This window comes from Athene cunicularia (genome assembly GCF_003259725.1).
Source record: "Athene cunicularia isolate RWA chromosome 6 unlocalized genomic scaffold, athCun1 chr6_part1, whole genome shotgun sequence".
Taxonomy (NCBI): Eukaryota; Metazoa; Chordata; class Aves; order Strigiformes; family Strigidae; genus Athene; species Athene cunicularia.
In genome coordinates this window covers 21,561,884-21,582,289 of record NW_020799105.1, presented here as the reverse complement: position 1 = coordinate 21,582,289, position 20,406 = coordinate 21,561,884, and the positions used below count along the sequence as shown (strand labels likewise).

Genomic DNA, 20,406 nt, shown 5'->3' with positions numbered 1-20,406 from the left:
AGGACTTGCATAAAAAAAAAAAAAAAAAAAAAAGCACCGTCTCAGAATTTAAAGCCTGAGCACACTCAGAATATTTCCATCTGACAACTCAAAAGACAGATGGAATGACCCGCGATGATGCTTCCAGGATGGACTCACAGGAAACAAACACTTGAATGGGATTCTTAAAAAAAAAATAATTAAAAAAATAAAAATAGATGAGTAACTGTGTCCCCCACCCCCACTGATTGCTGTCTGGTTGCTAAGGTCGCTGCTTAATCTAAATTGCAAGTGAGATTAATGGCATTAAGAGTTATGAATAACCAAGATGCCAGCTCAGTTATTGAAACTTCCTGCATGGGAAACCCACTGCAAAGATAACAAAAGGGGCCTCTGCACGGTGCTATTCAGGATGCCAGGGGGGACTACGGTCTTTCAGAGGTCGGCAGTGAATTACCATCAGTAACGTGAGAACTAAACACACCAGAAGACTCCGTGTACAAAAGCTGTTTTATGAAATTAAGAAGCCATACAAAGAGAGAGATGAGGTTCCCGAGAGCTGAGCGCACCCTCAAGTGTGGAAGCCTCTGCGGTGGCTCTGCAGAGAGTTCACTGAAGGAACAAGGGCTCTGTCCACCACGCAGATCTACAGGGGAGACACAACTTACAGCTTTTCCCCGTGGCAAGCTCTTCACCGCATCATTTTGGGCAGGCTCTGGCCTGTCATTTGCTCCTTGGCTTTCCCCTCCTGCTGAGGCACAGATACTTCAATTTTGGGTTCCATCTGTATCATGCTACTACTGGTATCAACCAGGCCTGAATTCACTGAACCGCAAACAAAACTTTAAACCCATTTTCCAAATTTCTGGCCCAGCCTTCAGACTGGGACCACAAGCATAACCACAGCAAAGGAGGGAGTTTATTTAACTGCTGAATATGCCTCTGCAGACCACGTCCACGAGCGAAATGCCCAAAGCTCTGCTGTCATTTCAGTGCACTGGAGTTTCAAAACCACTGTCAAGAGACCATGGGATCTTTTCTTGCTTCCATGCTTCTTTCTAAGCCTTTAAACAACCTGAGGTGTAAGATCCCTAAGACAGCTGGAGCCAAGCTTGTTAGGAAAGGAGCTGTGTAACACCGGGATGGGACTGACACTTTCAAGGGTTTCCATGCACGTGCCCCCAAGTGACAAGATCAGCACAAATAACGCTCTCCAGGGCATCTTGTTGCAGGAGATTTCAGGAGGCAGGATCCAAAGGTCTCTTGCCCTCAGGGAAGAATTTGGTTATGAAAATGCAGGATGAAGAAATCAGACAAGAACAGTATTCCCGCCCGGTGCAAGTCTTTGCCGTGACAGCCAGCGATGGGTGGTGAAATGACGACTAGGTAACGTCTTAAAGAAGTCAGCTGACAGCTTCAAGTTGATTTTCAAAGAGTTAACAGAAAATTGAAGTATTTTCAGTATTTTTCAGGCGTTTCTTTTTGCTTTCGTTTTTAATATTAGAGGTAGAGTGCCCCAGAAGCACAGGCTGTGTTTAAGCGCAACGCTGATTAATGAGAAATACAAAATACACCTGACTCAATAGATTAAACTCATGCAATACCTGTTCCAGGACAAGAGGTGATCCCCTGCAAGTCCTCCCTGCTCCTGGCAGCACCAGGCTCCTCTGGTGCCCTGGGAGTTGTCACCATGGGTGCCACCGTGGCAGGGCACAGCAACCCCAGCCAGGTGTATAATCTCCATCTCGAATCTATACCGCCAGTTTCGTAAGGGGGATGCAAGATGATTAATGCCATTCTAAAATTCCTTGTGGATGGATTAATTAGTGTAATGACATATTCATTTTCATGCTGCTGAACCTGTTCTAGCAGCAAGGAAATTACCATCTATCGCCTGAGGGAACCTGTAAAATGCACAGTAATAACAAGCAAACAGAGGGCTACCGTAGCCCTTTTGTCCACCGCCACATACAGAGAGAAGCTTTACAACACACATAAATAATTGCTCTCTTTGAGCATAAACACGCAGACCGAACGCACCCCAGAGACATCAAATTCTGAACAAAGACATGGCTAGAAAACCAGCGACATTCCCCACTTCTGTCAAGCATTTTGCCCTTTCAAAATGCAGTTACTGGAAGCTATTTGTTAAATTACTGCTGTTTTATGGAAGCTGTCCTCTTCCAGCACACAACACGGGAGTCCCCAGGCACCCTGCCCATCACACACAGGACGTCGTCCCCCACCCACCTCCTCCCTGAGCCATGGGTCCACCCAGAGGAGCCTGCAGGATCCAGTCCCTGGTCTGGGGATCCCACCATACCAGTCCCACAATGAGCTACAAGAGAACGCACTTAGTCCACAACATTCCTGGCTTGAAACACAGCAGACATCCCTGTCTGTAACAGACTGAAGAGATCTACAGTGAGCAACACGAAGCATCCTCCTGCATGGGGCTGAGCAGTTCTGAACACATCACTCAGGAGACAGAGCCTCTTTTAAAAACCTGGAATGGAGGAAATGAAGGAAGAGCAGGACTGTGGCTCATTCCCATCCATTTGTTACAGACTGGCTGTTTACATGCAAGATATCTACTTTTTATGTTGTGCTTCAGAAGACAGTGAATGTTTTTTTTGGAATTGGCCACAAAGCCTCAAGAAAAATCACAGAATCACAGACTGGTTTGGGTTGGAAGGGACTTTAAAGACCATCCAGTCCCATCCCCCTGCCATGGGCAGGGCCACCTTCCACCAGCCCAGGTTGCCCAAAGCCCTGTCCAACCTGGCCTTGAACCCTTCCAGGGAGGGGGCAGCCACAGCTTCTCTGGGCAACCTGCGCCAGGGCCTCACCCCCCTCACAGGGAAGAATTTTTGCCTTGGATCTCATCTGAATCTCCCCTCTTTCAGTTTAATCCCGTGACCCCTTGTCCTATCCCCACACCCCTGATCCAGAGTCCCTCCCCCCTTTCCCACAGCCCCTTTCAGCCCTGGGAGGCTGCTCTAAGGTCTCCCCGCAGCCTTCTCTTCTCCAGCTGAACCCCCCAACTCTCCCAGCCTGTCCTCACAGGGGGGGGTCCAGCCCCCCCAGCATCTCCGTGGCCTCCTCTGGCCCCGCTGGAGCAGGTCCGTGTCCTTCTGCTGTTGGTGCCCCAGAGCTGGACCCAGCCCTGCAGGGGGGTCTCACAGAGCGGAGCAGAGGGGGAGAATCCCCCCCTCTCCCCGCTGCCCACCCTGCTCTGGGTGCAGCCCAGCACACAGGGGCCTTTCTGGGCTGCCAGCGCACGGTGCTGGCTCACAGTCAGTCTTCCATCCACTGATACCCCCAAGTCCTTCTCCTTGGGGCTGCTCTCCAGCCACTCCTTGCCCAGCCTGGATTTGTGCTGGGGATTGCCCCGACCCCTTGCTGAACTCCATGGGGTTTGCATGTCCCACCTCTCCAGCCTGTCCAGGTCCCTCTGGATGGCACATCCCTTCCTTCCAGCGTGTCACCGCACCACACAGCTCGGGGTCGTGGGTGAACTTGCTGAGGGTGCCTCGATCCCACTGTCCATGTCACTGACAAAGATGTTAAACAGCGCCAGTCCCAACACCCACCCCTGAGGAACAGCACTCATCACTGGTCTCGTCTTGGACATCGAGTTGTTGACCAAAACTCTGAGTGCGACCCTCCAGCCAATTCCTTATCCACCATGTGCGCCATCCCTCAACAACATGTCTCTCCAATTTAGAGACAAAGATGTCATGCAGGACAGTGTCAAAAGCTTTCACAAGTCCAGGCAGATCTTGGGTTTGAGTTTCCAGGACCCAAGCAACTTCATTGCAATGCCTTCATTTTGTTGCTATTATAAAATGATATCACTTCAGTTGTGCACCAGACACACATTAGAGGTATGCTATTACCCAGTTCATGTAATACACATAAAAAAGATAAAGTCTCACACCCTCTCTCCCATCAAAAAAATCAAAAAACCTCAGTCTTTCAAAAGGGTTAAATTCATACAAGGAAAAAGCCTCATGTTTTTCAATCCCATTTAATCCCTTCTTGGTTTTGATTACATCATTAAAAGCAACTCAGGCTAGGATTATCAGTATAGGTCATAAATAAAGGCAATGCATTGATTTTTATTTACTTAGTTTTACACCAAGCTTCTTCAACGATGAACAAAAGGAGAAAACTTGTTTTCAACATGTGATCAGCAAGTAAAACCCAGAAGTCATAAAGCTTATCCTGTTTTTCTCTGTGACACCAATAATTCAGCTTTGCTTCCTCCCAGGGAAGTAATATGAAACCACCTTTTGGAAACCAACACCACAGTATGTGGAGCTTTCTGTAAAACCTGTTGTAACTTTTTGCTTTTGGATAGAAAGATTTGTTGCTATCCTTCCTATTGGTTCCAGGTTCATCTCATCAAGTCAGAGATCTGTATTTAATTTCAGGGATTCAGCGATCAGTAGAAGTTCCCCATCCATCCAGAGTCTCTCAAAATGATCTGACTCCATTCTGGTTTAGCTTCTGAAAGAAAACTGACCCTATATCTGGCAACAAGGAGGACACACCTCTCCAATCACACCAGCCACATGTAACATCACAGGTGTGGCTTTCAAAGCAGGTAGGGAGGCTACAGGTGAGGACTTGCACAAAGACCGCATTTGCTCTTTGCTCTACAGAACGCATTAAACCCATCTCTCTTCCTCACAAGACCATCAAAGGGATGGATCAGCTCTGAAGAGCCTTTCCAGCTCTACCCGTAGGGCTTCCATAAAGAACAAGTCACACTCCCTAGCAATATCTCAGCACTTCTCCCAAATTATGAAGTGTCTGTGACACAGTTCATAACGTGACCATCATAATCACAGAGGGGACTGAAATGCCTCAAGGATCCATTCCGCAGAAAACCGTGCAGTGGCACATCATTTGCAGAAGTTTAGCACCTTACCATCCAGGTAGTTGCCATAAATGTGACAAACTGAAACATAACTCAATTTGCATGCTTTAATCTTCCACGGCTGATTTGACTTGATACACGCGAATCACATAAAAATGCAAGATAGTCCAAGAAAGTATTTACATAAGGGGCTGTTTATAACAGCAAAGAGCTATTTCAACAGTAATATATTTGCTTTTCAAGAGGATGCAAGAATTATCTTTCATCCCACAGTTATCTCTAATTCTCACCTCTGCATGCATCTTAATTTCCATTAAGATCTGTGAAAGTCTGTTCCTGTTACAAAAAGAACAAACATGCAAGTTCAGCTGTAGGGAAAGAAGGCTGTGGGTGATAAGACTGCTATTCTCGAGGTACAACGAGGATGCCTGCCAGTGTTCATCTGACATCCTAGGCTGGATTTTGATTCTGTGCTAAGCAGTTCTACTAATATTACTTAATTACACCATTGTTTACCCTATTCGAGAGATTCTTATGCACACATAGACATTTACATTATTAAACACGCTACATCATTATCAAACCCAAACAAACTTCAGAGGCACAAGCCAATCTAAATACGTGAGCACAGCAGCTCTGCTTGTCTGCTGAGTTCTAAAATTGTTTCTCCTCTCTTTGATGATGAATTCTAGTGAAAGGGGAAAAAAACCAAATCACCATCTGTTTTGGTGGTTTCAATTTGGATTTGTAAACAGGAGTCATCTGTGACGACACTAAAGCGCTCACAGAATGTGAAATTCAGTCCAGGGTATCCATAAAGTTCAAACAATTTTTGATGATTTTCTGGAAAGAGCCAACATCTGGGGGTGTATATTTTCTAACTTACAACCTCACCTGACCATTTCTCTCCATTTTTAGGGAGATACCCTTCATGCAGAAAACTCCATACTAGAGCAAAACATTTCTTTGAGCACTTCTGTTTCCTACTAACTATACACAGGTGAGAAAGGGTGGTCCAGTACAGTACCATGGAGGAAGATTACACAGAAGACTTGGCCTTCCAGCAAGCACACACACTAGAGTTGAGGACACCATTTTCTGGTTAAAATCATTAGAACTTTAGTACAAAGAGTTAACCGATGTGTTTCCTAGATATTATACCGTGGATGGTTTTTTGAAAAGCATTTGCTGATAGCTATTCATTGACTGTTCCACAGCAGAACATGTATATTGTGTACGTTTTCATCTGTAATTGAGAGCATCCTCCTGCTGACACCAGCATCTTTTGACATTTCTGAACAGAGCTTTAGTGGAATAACTGTATTTCCCATGGTGTCTCCTGTCTTGTATCGTACTTACCGCAAGCTGCCAGTCTGTATTTGTGGGGTGGAGAACGCTATTCTCAAGAGAATGGCCATTTAATATTCTCAGCTGTGCTGTGACCTTTTCCATTAATAGATGTCACAATAAGGGCATGCCTTTATTGTCGAGCTACAAAAGCATACTGGTTAATCACCCACAAGGCAGGCGTCATCTGAAGCTCTGTCATGAATATCCAAGCACATGTCTTGTCTTGACTATATATGAGATGGGAGGACTCATGTTTGAGGGTTTCCCAAGCAAAAATGCCCTAGGCCATCTATCAAACACTATGGCACCAATCAGCGCAAATCTGAAGGAGAGAAACACTTAACTTGGAAATCACAATAATTCAACCTTTCTTAGCAAGAGCAAAACCAAGCTGAACTTCTTCCTTTAGTACTGACAACTACAGTGCAAACCAGTCGTGTGAGGAAGATGCCGGGAGCATCTGAAGGGGGATGAATAGAACAGTCCTCCTGAACATGACCTGATTTTGCACAGTTTCACAAACACTCCCCACACCACCCCCCCAAAAAAAACCAAAAATCAAACCAAATCCTAAACCTGAACTTCAAGAAAGGAAAACATTTGGAAAAAACCCTAAAAACTTACTAATTTAAAAATAGTAGGAAGATCAGCATAGTAATAACCAGTGTAGTCCAAGCTCCCTCTTCTGGTCTTTTGGAGTAAATATACTGGAGATAGCAGGTCTCCATAGTCTACTATTTGGTTTCAAAATCCAGCAACAAACTATATAACTTAGACAGAACACCTGTTAAAGCCATTCAGCCTGTTTCACACTTTATATTTTCTTAAGCAAAGGATGTATAGACACGGAAATGTATTGCAATGTATGAAATAACACTGCACAATACCTCTTTTTTTCCCTTGTGAAACCTTCAGTTTCTTGAGCAGGCAGTTCTACACCATCACCAGGGGCCGCAGCCAAAGGTACATCTCCAGAAATGAGGTAATCAACTTCTTTGCAGCTATCAGGCTTGGAAGTGCTGCAAAACAGTTATTAAAAATAAGCCGACAAATTTCAGGAGTGTTCATGAAGCTTTACTGAAGTCTCCTTAAAGACAGAGCTTTGGCTGGATCCAAACTAAGGGGCTCTAAGGAGCACACCACACCCTCCCCAATTCCTTCTCTCTTCCACCTCCCACAAATTACTTCTTCCTACGAACCCTATTTCACTTAATTTCTCAGATGACCACGTAACCAGTAATATTGCAAAGTTCTGACGGGTCTTACAGACCATAACATTAACTGCCAGAGGAATTTAACTGTGTATGAAATTAGTAAAATAAATTAATGGCTAATGACTACTTTGTAGTTCTCACGCAGTCCTACCTCCTCAGTGTACAATACAAACATTCAACTAAGTGACTTGCGGTTTAGAAAAAAAACAAAATCCGGGACTGAAAAATTCTCTTACTTTAAAAACTCTCTCTATGCTGTAAAGCTGAAAGCACAATAATCCCTGGACTCATGACATGAATGTTAAGATTACAGGACTGTAATACCGCTGTATTTGTTAATTCCTGCAAGTCCCTCTGCTCGGCAAAGCCCCGCAAGACCCAGCTCAGAAGCATGACAGTCATGTAATGATTTCCAGAGCATGCAAATACGGATTGGAAAGACTTGGGTTTCTTCATAGCAAGGGAAGGCACTGTGGGGGCACTACGAGGAGGCACGAGGAGGCACAGGGCAGAGCACAGGAGGAACCCCCCCATCTGCCCAAACCCCTGGAACTGAGGGAGGGCAGTTCTGCCGTTCCCTCTCCTCAAGGCAGAACACACCGGTACAGCTCCATTAACTTTCTGTTTTCGTGAGCAAAACCCAAATTAGAAAAATAGCTTTTGACAGCAGCACAAATAAAACACTTCTCTCCTGAGCTTTCTCATGGTTTTTAAGAGCATAAATCACCCGTGTATCCAAAGAGGCTCGCTTGCATTTTCCCTCACTTAAAAAGCAGACTGGTAACCACACTGCTACCCCTGCTCTTGGCCACACTCATTAAACTAATGACAGAAAAGCGCCTAAATAACCCATGACCTCATATCTCAAAGCAGGAGCAGCATAGGGTCTTGTCAGGCCACGCTGGCCTTCCCAGGGCACCTCCGATGTCCTGGGGTAGCAGCCCCACACACCAGCATCCCCTCCTGCCACCTCCTGCTTCTAGAGATCCAGACGCTTAAGGAAACGGTGGTGGAACTCGGCCTTGGCTGAGAAGTTTCTTTTAGGTTTCCTGTACTAAATATAAACAGCTATCTTAGCCATTCCTTTTAAAATTTCCTCTCCCCTCCCCTCCAGTAATTATACTGTAATTGTAGAAGGTAGATTAAATTGTGTTACTGAATGAGTTGGTGAAGTTCAGGGTCAGATTGTTCCTTTCTTTAGAAAGATGTATACAGAGGACAAACATAACTCACGGCCCTAACGTTAGTTACCATACACGTGAGCACGAGAAGTTATTTCCCAAAGTGTTTATCCACCAACCTACAAAGATAACGCAAGCTCTTTCTGAGTGGTTTACCTTGATTAGCTGATAGCAAAGGAGTTGCTTTGTGCCATATAGGATAACTACTCAGTTACTCCTCCTACGAAATTATCCCTTCTTTACGCACTGCTTCCTTCCTTTCTTCCTTCTTTCCCTTCCCCCAGTTTGTCTAAACTGGTCTGACACTGACATAAACTTTCTAAATTTTCAGTCACATCAAGTGAAAATAAATTAATAAATAAATAAAAAATTAAAAAGCAAGCTGTTTCCTTTTTCATGCAAAGGACTTTTTCCTTTGCTAAAAATGTCTTTGTCCTAATATAGTAATAGCATCAAATATATACAAAGGCGATGTGACTATATAGGGTCACACGAAGATTAGAGAAAGTTAAGATTTTAAAGCAAAAAGTAAACTGCTAAAAATAAAGCGAATGCTGAACATCTGTTTGGAGAGTAAACAAAGAATTGCAAAACCCAAACAATTCACAAGAGGGCCCAGCCAAGCAAGAATATCAAGCACACATCAAATTACGGACCTTATGTTACGCACACATAAAACCCTCCCAGTTAATTGCTTATAGCAGCACCTGTTCCCCCTCACCCACACCCTTCCACGGGCCACCCTGCCCACCTGCAGCCCTTCAGCTTCCCCCCTTCCAGTCCTCCCGCACAAAATGAAACGATTTTCAGGGATACACTTTGGCTAATGTCATTCCAACGCTCTCTGCAAAGCAAAACAAGACATCAAAATAGAGGCGTTTTCAGAAGAGCTCTGCTCCCTGGCCTTCACAAAGCACAGGGCTTACTTTTACAAGCTCTAGTATCTATACGTGTTAAAACCCACAAATAATTTCCCTTCAGCTTTCCAAGCTTCATCTAAACCATCAAATACTGGATTCCCAGAAGGACCACGCCTGCCAAGCGTCAGCTGCCTTACTTGTGCGAGGAGCACAGCAGAAATGCGGTTGGTACTTGCATTTGCTGTGAAGTCTGGCACCAACACAAGCACCAGGAGGTATCCACCCGCGTGTGCTGGGAAGGACTGTGGGACAGGGTGCCACGGGCAGCCTCACCCCTTTTCCCCACTGCTGTCACTCTGACGAGGGGTCCAAAGTACCAAGGAGTGTTGAGCAAGGCCATGAAAAGCAGATTGCAAGACTAATCACACCAGGTCTGGGGCTAACATCGTCACATCACGATTTTGCCCCGGTTGGGTACTGTTTGCAGGTAGAATTGCAACAGCTCAGTGCTACTGGTCGTTGCCTATCCCCAGGCAGGTGCTACGCGCAGATGGGTGCTGCTGGGGGCACAATAAGCCCACAAGGGACAAAGCAGAAGCAGAACAGCTCAGAAATGGTACAGACTGCACAAAACAGAGGCAGGGTAGCACAGCACAGCAACCCTGTCCAGAACACAGACCCTGTGTCTGCTCTAAACTCTCCAGCTGAAGTCTATATCAACACAGGTACGTGTATCAACTCATGGTAGCAACTCACAGTACTTGGATCAGCTCAGACATAAAGCGGCTACATTAAAACCTCTGCCTCTCCACAGCTCTTACTAAAAGATTTGACATTAAACTTATTTTCCAACTAATGGTTGTAGCAAGGATCCTACCAAAAGGACCAAGTCTCAGTGCACAATAAACTATACATTGGCCAGCCTTTACCCTGTAGAGTCGAGCTGATTAGAAAACAAACATTTTTCAAGCTCCATCTCTTAAGTAATTCTCGAAAGTCACCTTCTGACCGTCTGTGTATAAAGATAACCCTGGGTATTCCTGCCTGCTTGTGCTTCTAACACCAAGAAGCACACCCTGAGCGCATCACAGAGCCCCAGGCTGTGAACTATGCAACCAGGGAAGGTCCATCTGCAGAGAAAGCACAGCTTTCAGTACATCCAACATCACCTATCACAAATTCCCTCCTAACAGCTTAACGTGCCCACCATGTAACAGAAGCTGAGGGAACACAATGTTTTCCAACACCAGCTCAGGCTCAGAACATTCCCTAGTTCACACCAGAGCTGTGACAGCTCTGTCTGGTCTGGACTAAATGTCGTGCTGCAGCTCTGCAACCTCAGCCGGAGATTAAATGCAAGAGCTGCTTGCCTTAGCATGTGGAAGGGACCAGATTGGGTTGCCCTGCCTGTTACCTATGGCCTGACCCTAAAGACAACTCATGCAGCAAATGCTTTCCAAGCTGCCCTTTTTTCCTGGGCGTTTCCAGGGATTTTTTTCCCACAAGACAGGCAGCAAGTTGCAGGGAACAGACAGACACTGCTCAGAAACGTTTAACATCTCTAATCATGGACCCAGCTAAACTGTAGTCCTGTACAGCCAGGGCACTGATCTGCCTTCTCCGCCTTTCCAATCCAAACATTTCTCATCTAAAACCGAAGTCCTGTTGCAGAGCTCTGCACCTGCAGCATAAAGAGAAAGATGTGTCTGGCCAAAATTTCTCCTAGTGCAACGTGTACTGGCAAATCAGAGTGAACTTGGCCTTTCGGTTTCATTGCTAAACAAAAATGCTTGGCAGAACAGCCAGTGAACTTTTTACCTAATTCTTTTCAGGGCACTCCTCTGTAGATACAGTAAATAAAAATCTACTTACTGAGCAGATGATACCATGCTGTCCCTGATCAATATGTTATCAGCGGGGCAGGAGAGAGGCAGACACTCATCCTCAAGAAGCAAAACAAAGATACAGTTTCTTGACTGGACAGATGGAGAGACAACCTGATCTCTTATTACACACTGCCATCTGGAAGACATTAGCACAAACTGACCCCTACCTTACCCACACCATTATTTTTCCCCTGTCAAAGTGTACATACACCATGTGCATTCTGTGACACCCTGATGGGAAAATACATGGAAGTGAAAGGAACTTATTAGTAAATAACTAAATATATTGGGGGAAAAAACACTTTATAATTGTACTTTACTGCAGACAGACTGGAAGAGCATCATGCCATCCAGTAGCCCTGGTGACATTTCAAAGGAACAGCACAGAGGTATAACCAGTAGGCATTGACACAAGAGACATCACATGTGTGTGCATTATTTTTTTGCAGTCATATTGAAAAACAGCCGTGCAGTATTTCTACATAAAATGCCAAAAGAGCAGTGGCTTTAATACAGTCACCTTACTTACACAGGCAAGAATCTGCTCCACGTCACAGATGGAAACAAGATGAGGGATAAGGCAATGACACGAAATAACAAACATCACTGAAATTCTTCTCTTGGCTAAGAAAAGCCCAGTCCTGCTGTTACTGATCCTCATTGTGAGTGTAATCCCATGCACTTTTAACAGTACTACTTTCATTTGCTACTAACGTGTTGGTATCAGTTTAGGTCTGATCAAACTCCAGGGAAGTCGGGCGTGTTTGTTACTGCTGGAATAAAGTTGCACCATGCCTGTTTCACACAGGAGCTAAAAGCAGGGGCCCAGCTGCCTTGATATTAACCCCTTTTCTGCCCATCAGCTGCATCTGCGGGTGGGCACACGTGGGAGCTGCCGTGTTTCTTCTATGGGGACACCAAGGAACACCTCTGCAAGGCTCACAGAGAAGCTGGCAAGCAACAACAGCCTGGACAGGAAAGACAGGTGCAAGGAGAACAGGTAGGCTTTTACGTCTAAAGCTGAACAAGGATGCAAACTAAAAGAGTAAGAAAAACAATTCTGACAAGAGTAAAAGAAAAAAAAAAAAAAAAGAGTACAAAAAAATTCAAACCAACAAACATAGGAGAACCACCTGCAAGCAGCTTCACTCCAGTTGACCACCAGCTTCACTCCAGCTGACCACAGCACATTTCTCTCTTTCCTTTGTTCCAGGAACTGAAAAACTACCTACTTCCACACTGAATATCCCTGGTTTGCAACTTTTTACACCGAACCCTTGCAAAAATCCTTGCACCTTCCTCAAAGTCGAAGTTTGGAAACAAGAGCCAGATCCTGTGGTTGATGCAACAGCCTGTGTGCCCTCAGCCCTACTGGGCTCAGCCACCCCGTATGGGCTAACTACAGCTCAGCACCAGCACTCGCAACTGGGATGAAGCAAGGAACCCCGCGACTCACTTTTGGACATTAACAATAAAAATATTTTAAAGGCAGAAGTTATGAAGTAGAACAAAAGAAAAGGTATAATTATCTTGAAATTCCAGATCCAAATGAGAATGTGAACAGTGTGAATTCATGAGGTTTGTAAATTAAAACACTCGACTGCTCTTCCTAAATATTTCCTAAGGTGACATTTAATCATAGCTTCTGTGCCTTTTTCCCTACAAACTGCAAACTATCACCCCAAGGGCAAGAGAGTCTTCTATTTCAGACTGTAGTCCAGAGACCATATATACATCTTCCTGGCACTTCTGGTGTTAGTCTTTCTCCATTTGTCAGAAAGTAGCTCGTAGCTCCACCTCAATTACTGCTCACTCTTTTCTAACTGCTTTGCTACTACGGCCAACAACCCATTAGCAAGAAAAAACAGAATGCGCAAAAACCCATCAGTAACCCAATTACACTTGTTAAAAAACAAAGAAACACAACTCTGAGTAAAAACTTACAAGAACTGGAAGAAATCCACATCATTAGCTTCTGGTTGTAAACTTCTCTAGATCATCTTACCCCAATTGTAGGAAAAAATTGGTTTCTCACAGATTCACTCAGCCAGCCGCTCTGGGACTGATGGAAATCAAGTATGGGCTAAACAGCAAAGTCACCCAGCTTTTAAGGTGGATTGAGCAAACCACACAAGCTCCTTTCTGCCTTTGATAGCATATTATTATTACTTCAGCTAACCAATTTAATGCTAGCTTAAATATATTGTGTATGTTTACACTCCACTGAATTCACAATGATTGAAGGGTAAACACACCCGACAAGGCTTCCTCTACTGTTGGCAGTTAAGGCAAACTCAAGACACCCTCAGACCCTGATAATCCAACGGCCACCAGCACAAACAAAGCAACACTTTCCCTTCTCAGGGCAAGTAAAAGCAGACAAAAAGCCCAGAGTCCAACAGAGATATCTGAATGCTTTATACTCAGCATTATACTATCAAGGAACTTCTCATAATTAAAGAAAATGCCCAAAGGATCAGTTACCTTGTACTAATACCAAAAAAAAAAATTATATGCATCTCAAAAAATATAAGGTAGCTGTTGCACTTTCACATGTGCCAAAGTGATTCCATCCCAGGGCAAGGTAAACGGCATCTTCCTTTGAAGATTTTGACAGAGGGAGATTTAAATCCTGGTAAAGATTTCCACTGACAGATGCTCCACTGACTACAGACAGACTCAACAAACCCATCAGCAACCGGCCAAACCAGACATATATCCATCCAAGGAGAGTGATAGCAGTTTCTTGGCTAGCACAGGCCGCCGTGGTCCCCCACCCGCCCGCACCAGCGAGCAGCCTGCAGCTGCTTCCCACCGCTCCAGCTGCCATGGCTCTGTACAATACCTTGCTGCAGTCAGCTCAGCAGCATCCACGGGGTCAACATTTCCATTTGCCGCAGAAACAGCTAAGGGTTGCTCAGAAGGATCGAGGAGAGGAGCCAACTGTATATCATCACCTGGCCCAGAAGGGCTGTGGAGAGAAAAGACATGGAAAAAGGCAGCCTTAGAGGTCTGAGTTATTGCAGAACTATTGTCATCTGCCTGTCTGAACCCCTGGACTTCAGCATGTGTATGCTAACTTGTGTCTTAGGGAACGCAGAGAAAGTTGGTGGGTTTAATTTAAGTTGGTTTTGTGCACAGCTCTACTGGTCCCACTGGCCTGAAGTCACTGGATTGCTGTCTTGTGTTACAACCGCAGGAGCAATGAGATCCTACAATCCAACAGCAAATCAACCGCCTTTTGATTCTGGTTTTAAAAAGCACATGAGAAAAGGAGCTACTGCTTGAACAACAGCAACAGCAAGACTCCCTTGCTCAGAAACCACATAACACACAGGGAGCTTGAGTGTGGCTTTCACCTGCCACGGAGCTGCGCGGGGGCTCGTCAGCGGGAGCCCCGAGTCAGAGCAAGGTGTCCCGGGTGCTGCAGGGAGCCCAGGCACGGAGACCCCCAGCCCGGTCCCAGAGCCGGGAAGGCAGGGCGCAGCCAAGTGTCAGCACTACACGCCTAAAAGAAAACAACTCGGAAACACCCCCTTGAATCAATAAGGATTAAAATTTGTTTTTAACAGGCACCCTGAAAACAACGTTTCTGTTGCCTACCGCAGCCTGACTTTCCCACGTGGCCACCCAGAGACCAGAGCCCTGGAAGTGTCAGTTCTCCCTGGAACTCACTGAAATCCTCATGTTTTTTGTAAAACATAAAATCAGACTTTTAACTGGGGTTCCAATTTCACCCAACTGGCTCAGTTCTGAGGTGCTGCTTTCCTGAACACCCTTCTGCCCATGCTGTTTCCAGTACTACCAAGCGGATACAACCCCGTACACTGATGGATGGTGTCTCACACAGACAGATTTGAGCAGAGGTGTGTAAACTTCAAACTGTCACTCAGCATTTGGGATTTCAGCTTAAAAATAAAAGTCCCCAAATCACAGGCAATTTAACACTAGACAATTACTTCCTTACCTAACTGAAAATTCAGTGGATCAGTATGATTCTCTATTATAAACTAATTCCGTTTCAAAGAACAAAGAGTTAAACTGCACTACAATAATGTCAGTATTATTTCAGTAACTTCACACTTCACATATCTTATTTGAAGGATTCTGTAACACATTCATATGGAAATAATATTTCGTCGAGTTTGTTTTCTATTTTATTTTTAATTAATTACACCTGCGATCCTTTGGAAGCCAGTGTTTCTGCTTTTCATTTCCAGTGTTTTCACAGCATCATTCCACACTCAGCGCAGTCTGTTTGTCCATGGCATCCCTGACAAGCCAAGCGGCATTCTCCCCTCCGTTACACCAACACTAAGCCACCGCACCGAGTGCAGTTCTCAGATGATGACCTAGAACCTTTGATTACTTTTTAAACTTACAGTATTACTTTTATCTAATTACAATGCTAACCAATTAACTGTCCACATGTTCTCTGGTTTAACCACACCTGAGGACTCAGCCTGTTGTAGGAAGCTTTGAGCAAAGATGTTTACAAGCTCTCAAGTCCTCTGGCTTATTAGTATAAAAAGACTAATTTCCACTCATCGCTAAGAGTTGCATGGACTTATAGCCAAAGCCATGTTCACTTTGCCTTAAAATTAGGGTTTAGACTTTGACGACAGGACATTGCAACTTCCTTACATACCTGAGGAGTAAACTGCAGATTTTATTCTTATTCTGGCTACTGACCGAGCATGAAGGGTCTTTCCTGTGATGATAAAGTACAGCAAATGCTAAAATTTCAACTGAAGCTGTTGTACTGGTGTGCTCCAACCCGGTGAGCAGCAAAGTGTTTGCCCACCACTACTGCAGGATGAACTCCCAGACAGCGATTTTCATAGTCTACGGACAACGTAACTCGAAACTCGGGCTTGGGGAGGTGATGGCGGAGCTGCTCACTGTCAAGCCACCCTGCTCTGTGCAGCACAAACAATGAAGCTATCCAAAAGCTGCTCAAACTAGTTCCACAACTGACATTCCTGGGCATCACAACCGCCTTCGCCTCGCAGGCGCCTGCCACCCAGGTCCCTGCTGTAAGGCCTCGGCAGCAACTCACTTTTCAGGCCAATTTGTTTCAAGAATCGAGTTCTGTAAAAAGGCCATGAGCTTTTTCCATTCCATTGCCCGAGTTCTGGGTCAAGCCTGGAGGAGGATGTACTTAAAATGACTTCCAAATTCTACTTATGACAAGCATGACTGAAATACTTCTCAAAGGAAAATACCTCACAGTTTAACAAGCAGTTGCTTACTAACAGCTGCGGCGAGCTCACTAAATTCAGCCCCAAGACCAAGGGGTTCAGGCTGTTACAGCGTGTCACAAGTGAAAGATGTTGCCCATCAAGCCTCCTCAGGCTCTTCAGTTTCATAATTTCACTTTTAAGGTCTCTATTTACGCTCGCAAAGAGATTTTTCCGAGTCACTGTTAGAAAACACTTACGCAAACATTAAGTTTCAAAGCCTGACCCATACTTGTCACTAAGTATCAATGAATGAAAGAGAAATAACTGCATAAAACTATGGAATTTCTTCTGTTTAAACACAGAAGGTCTGACCTCCTCTGTCTATGTAAGGAGCTTTCAAACCAAGGCACAAAATGTATTTAAAACACGTAGAAAAGCACAGCTTTACACACGGGGACACAGAGGCAAGCAGGGTCAGCTCCTCGGCACCAACCCAGCAAGGGCTACGGACTCCAGTGGTTCCGTTTGTTGCTCTCCTACTGACATCACTGAGATGCCAACCTCAAAAACCTAATTTTATCCTGAAGGTTTAAAATGTTTTGACACTGGTGCTGGAGACAGAAGGCAGCTACGGGTCTTGGCATACTCTCCTCGCCCACGTTTTTCCAATCAGGAGAGTTGGATGTGGCTCCCTTTGAACAGTCAACAACAGCTCCAAGTGTACTCCAAGGGAAACCAATAAGCATTTCAAGCCCTGCTATCTCCTACTCCCAAACATTTGGTTGCTTTTAATGAGATAACGGTAAGATTTATAGATCCTGCTCATGCTCCAGAAATCTCTGGAAAATGACACCAACCACCACAAGGCAGGACTGAGCTCTCAGCACTCTCATCACCCACTATTTTGTTTTCTTCAAGATAACAAGATGTGGCTCACACGGTACAGCAAGGCTGATAGACAAAATCCTGTAGATTTCATACTTGGCTCTGTAATAACTTGGACCAAATAATCAATTTTTTGAGCCTCAGTTTACACAGGCATAAGAAAAAAAAAATTAATCACATCATAAAAATATTGAGAGCATTTGCTATTTCCAGTAAGTTCTTACACCGCAATTCTTTGCAAGAGAAAGAGATCTAGCAGCATCTACAAGAGTTCATTCATTCAAACACACTGTACCTCATAAAATTTCATCTGTTTTATTAAGTAATTCCTTCATAATATTCATTTTTACCTTTTCATACTTTATTTTGTAGCTTATCTCATGTTAGCTACATTCATGGAAATAAATTTCATGTGTAGAAAACCCAACAATAACCTGCTATAGTAACTCTATGCACCTCTGGTATTTCCGTTCTTTTAAAGTATTTTCATAATTATTGGGACTCTTTTCAATATGATTTAGCAAAGCAGGAGGTAAGAAGCTATTTCTCAGATTAGAAATCAACACTACTTGTATCAGAAACTAAAACTAATCTTGCTCAGGAAACAACTCATAAATGCTGCATAAAATACCAGCACAGGATTAAAACAAAGCCCTTTAGTTGGGTTTTTTTTCCGTACTACTTCTTGTAAGGTAATTTTAAAATATTTAAATATTAATAGAAATGCAGGACAAATATGAGCTGCGAAGATTGAAATGGAAAGTCTTTGTCTCCCAAAGTCTGGCTTTGTTTTCCAGTGGATGAAGGGGACATCCACACCACCAAATGATGTCCCCACAGGGCAAGCCCATACACCAGCAACAGCTTTAAAAGCTCAGGCACAGCAGTGACTGAGGGTCACCGGTTACTTTCCCCGGTCACTACACACAGCTATAACCAAGGCTTTACATTTTACCCGCTAAACACACGCTCACAGTCAAAAGTTCCAAGTTTTGGGAAACGTGCTGCCCTTTGTAAACCCAACAAAGACTTCCTTACGCATGGAAGTGTGTGATTTGGGAAAAATCTCTCAAATTGTTTCTGTACTCGGAAGGAGAAACTATGCCTTAAGTGCCTTTATATTTACACTGCAGGACCTGCATGCCTCAGCCAGGCTGAGTCTTGCTGAGCTGGGCGCTGTACAAACACAGTGATGAAGGTATCCAAGAGATGAACCGGCATGCCTTAATTAAACAAATAAAGTCACCGTCATACAGGGGACACGCGAGTTTGATGTGCAGGACTGTGCATGGCAGCATTTCCACACTTACAGAAAAAAAGGCACTGCCACCAAGATACCAGAACTGGCTCCTGGGGGAATTATTCCAGTGTCTGAGATTTAGATGAGCCGGACCCAAGCAATCAGCAGAGCAGGTCTGGACGCGGGGTGGCCGTGCTCAGTGTGCCCAGGGAGAGCCAAACCCAGCCCAGGGGGTCATGCGTGTCCCCGAGGAAGGGGACAGCCATCACCCTGTGCGAGCAACAGGAACCAGCCGCATCTCCCACAGGCTGCCCAGGTGTGAACACACGATGCCCGACTCCCGACACAAAGCTGCGCTTCCAGCAACGAGGCATCCCTGCTCCTACCGCGGATTTCTGTGTGAAGAAAGTTAAGAAAGGAAAACAAACGCAGAAACTGCATTCTGGAGGGGTGAAAGCATCTTCCGAAAGACTTCCTGAAAGCAGTACCCCACCTATGAAAGGCAACTCCAGGAACCCAGCTGCAGAGCAGCCGGCAAAACCTGCGGGTAACTCCAAGTGAGCGGCCGGACCAGAGCGCTGTGCCCGTCAGGCGACCTGCACGCGTGACGATGGAGAAGAATTTTCGGAAGCCGTACTTTTCTGGCAGCGCTCGTGGAAATCCTGACAAGATAGAGGAGTTATCTTGGCAGGGGAGGGTGTTTAGTCACACGTTACCTGCGGGCCCTGGACTTCCTCTCTCACCCAACCCTTCTTGCTTAGAGATCCCTTTTTCTAACACGTGGATCCAGGCCGATCATCGATGTGACAAGTCGTAACCGTAAAATAGATTTTTTTTTTTTCCCCCGAGTATTCAACATTAAAACCTAAACGTCATGGTAAATTATTAAACAAATACAATTATTTTAGATTAAAATACTGAAGGGGACTGAAACACGTGCTACATTATTACTTCCTTTGCAAGCTAGAAGAGGGACAACAGAAAGCCACATTAAAGTGTTAGAAGTATAAATCATGCCTGCCCAGGATGAATAAGCATATTTGCAGCAATAACTGTCAACCATTATAAAAAGCCCATAACGTCACCACCGCGCAGCTTTGCGAGCCTCTGAACGGCTCCCAGTCACGTCCTGATGTCACTGCTGCAGAATTTAAAAAGTTTCCAAATTCCAGCTTGGTAAACCTGAAACCAGAAGTTTTCTCAGGGCGATCAACCCCCCCACACACGCACATCCACACGAAGTCTCCTCACCGCCTGACACTCCGGCTGAGTAGAAACCCAACCACAAACCATGGCAGAAGCCACAAAAATATTCAGGTTGTGGGGTTTTGTTTGGTTTTTTTTTCTTGGGGGTAAAGGGAGTTAAAACCTCTGCCGGGGTTGCAGGCAGCGCTGTGGGAGTAGGAGGGTATTTTGCTGGGTAGAAGTGTTACTTTTTAGAGTTGTTGAAAGGGGGGGAAATAAATAAAAAAAAAAGAAATAGGGGGGGGGAAAGATAAAGAGGGAAAAAAAGTGCGATAATCGCTTGAGAGAGAAAAGCAGTGGCAAACAACAGCTAGCTTTTAATTTCTGATCCTGACTCCACCAGCACACTGCTTTTGTTATTTCCTTGGCTAACTTTCCCCCTCACAAGTGTCTACTTACCAAGGCCAGGAAACAATCACCAGCTTTGCTCTTCCCCGTCATCCTCGGTTCCACCGCAACAGCCCCCTCCGTTCAACACGAATTTCCTCCGTTTCCACC

General features: G+C 44.9%; 1 protein-coding gene across 1 annotated transcript in view; it reads right to left on the bottom strand.

Annotated features, from left to right (window-relative positions):
- TACC2 (transforming acidic coiled-coil containing protein 2) overlaps positions 1-20,406 on the bottom strand; it is a 133,220-nt gene that overhangs the window by 69,713 nt on the left and 43,101 nt on the right. The window contains exons 4-5 of the mRNA XM_026851551.1: positions 14,201-14,326; positions 7,102-7,233 (exon numbers count right to left, since the gene is read on the bottom strand). Coding sequence (XP_026707352.1) covers positions 7,102-7,233; positions 14,201-14,326 — 258 coding nt within the window. The remainder of the gene's footprint in view (positions 1-7,101; positions 7,234-14,200; positions 14,327-20,406) is intronic.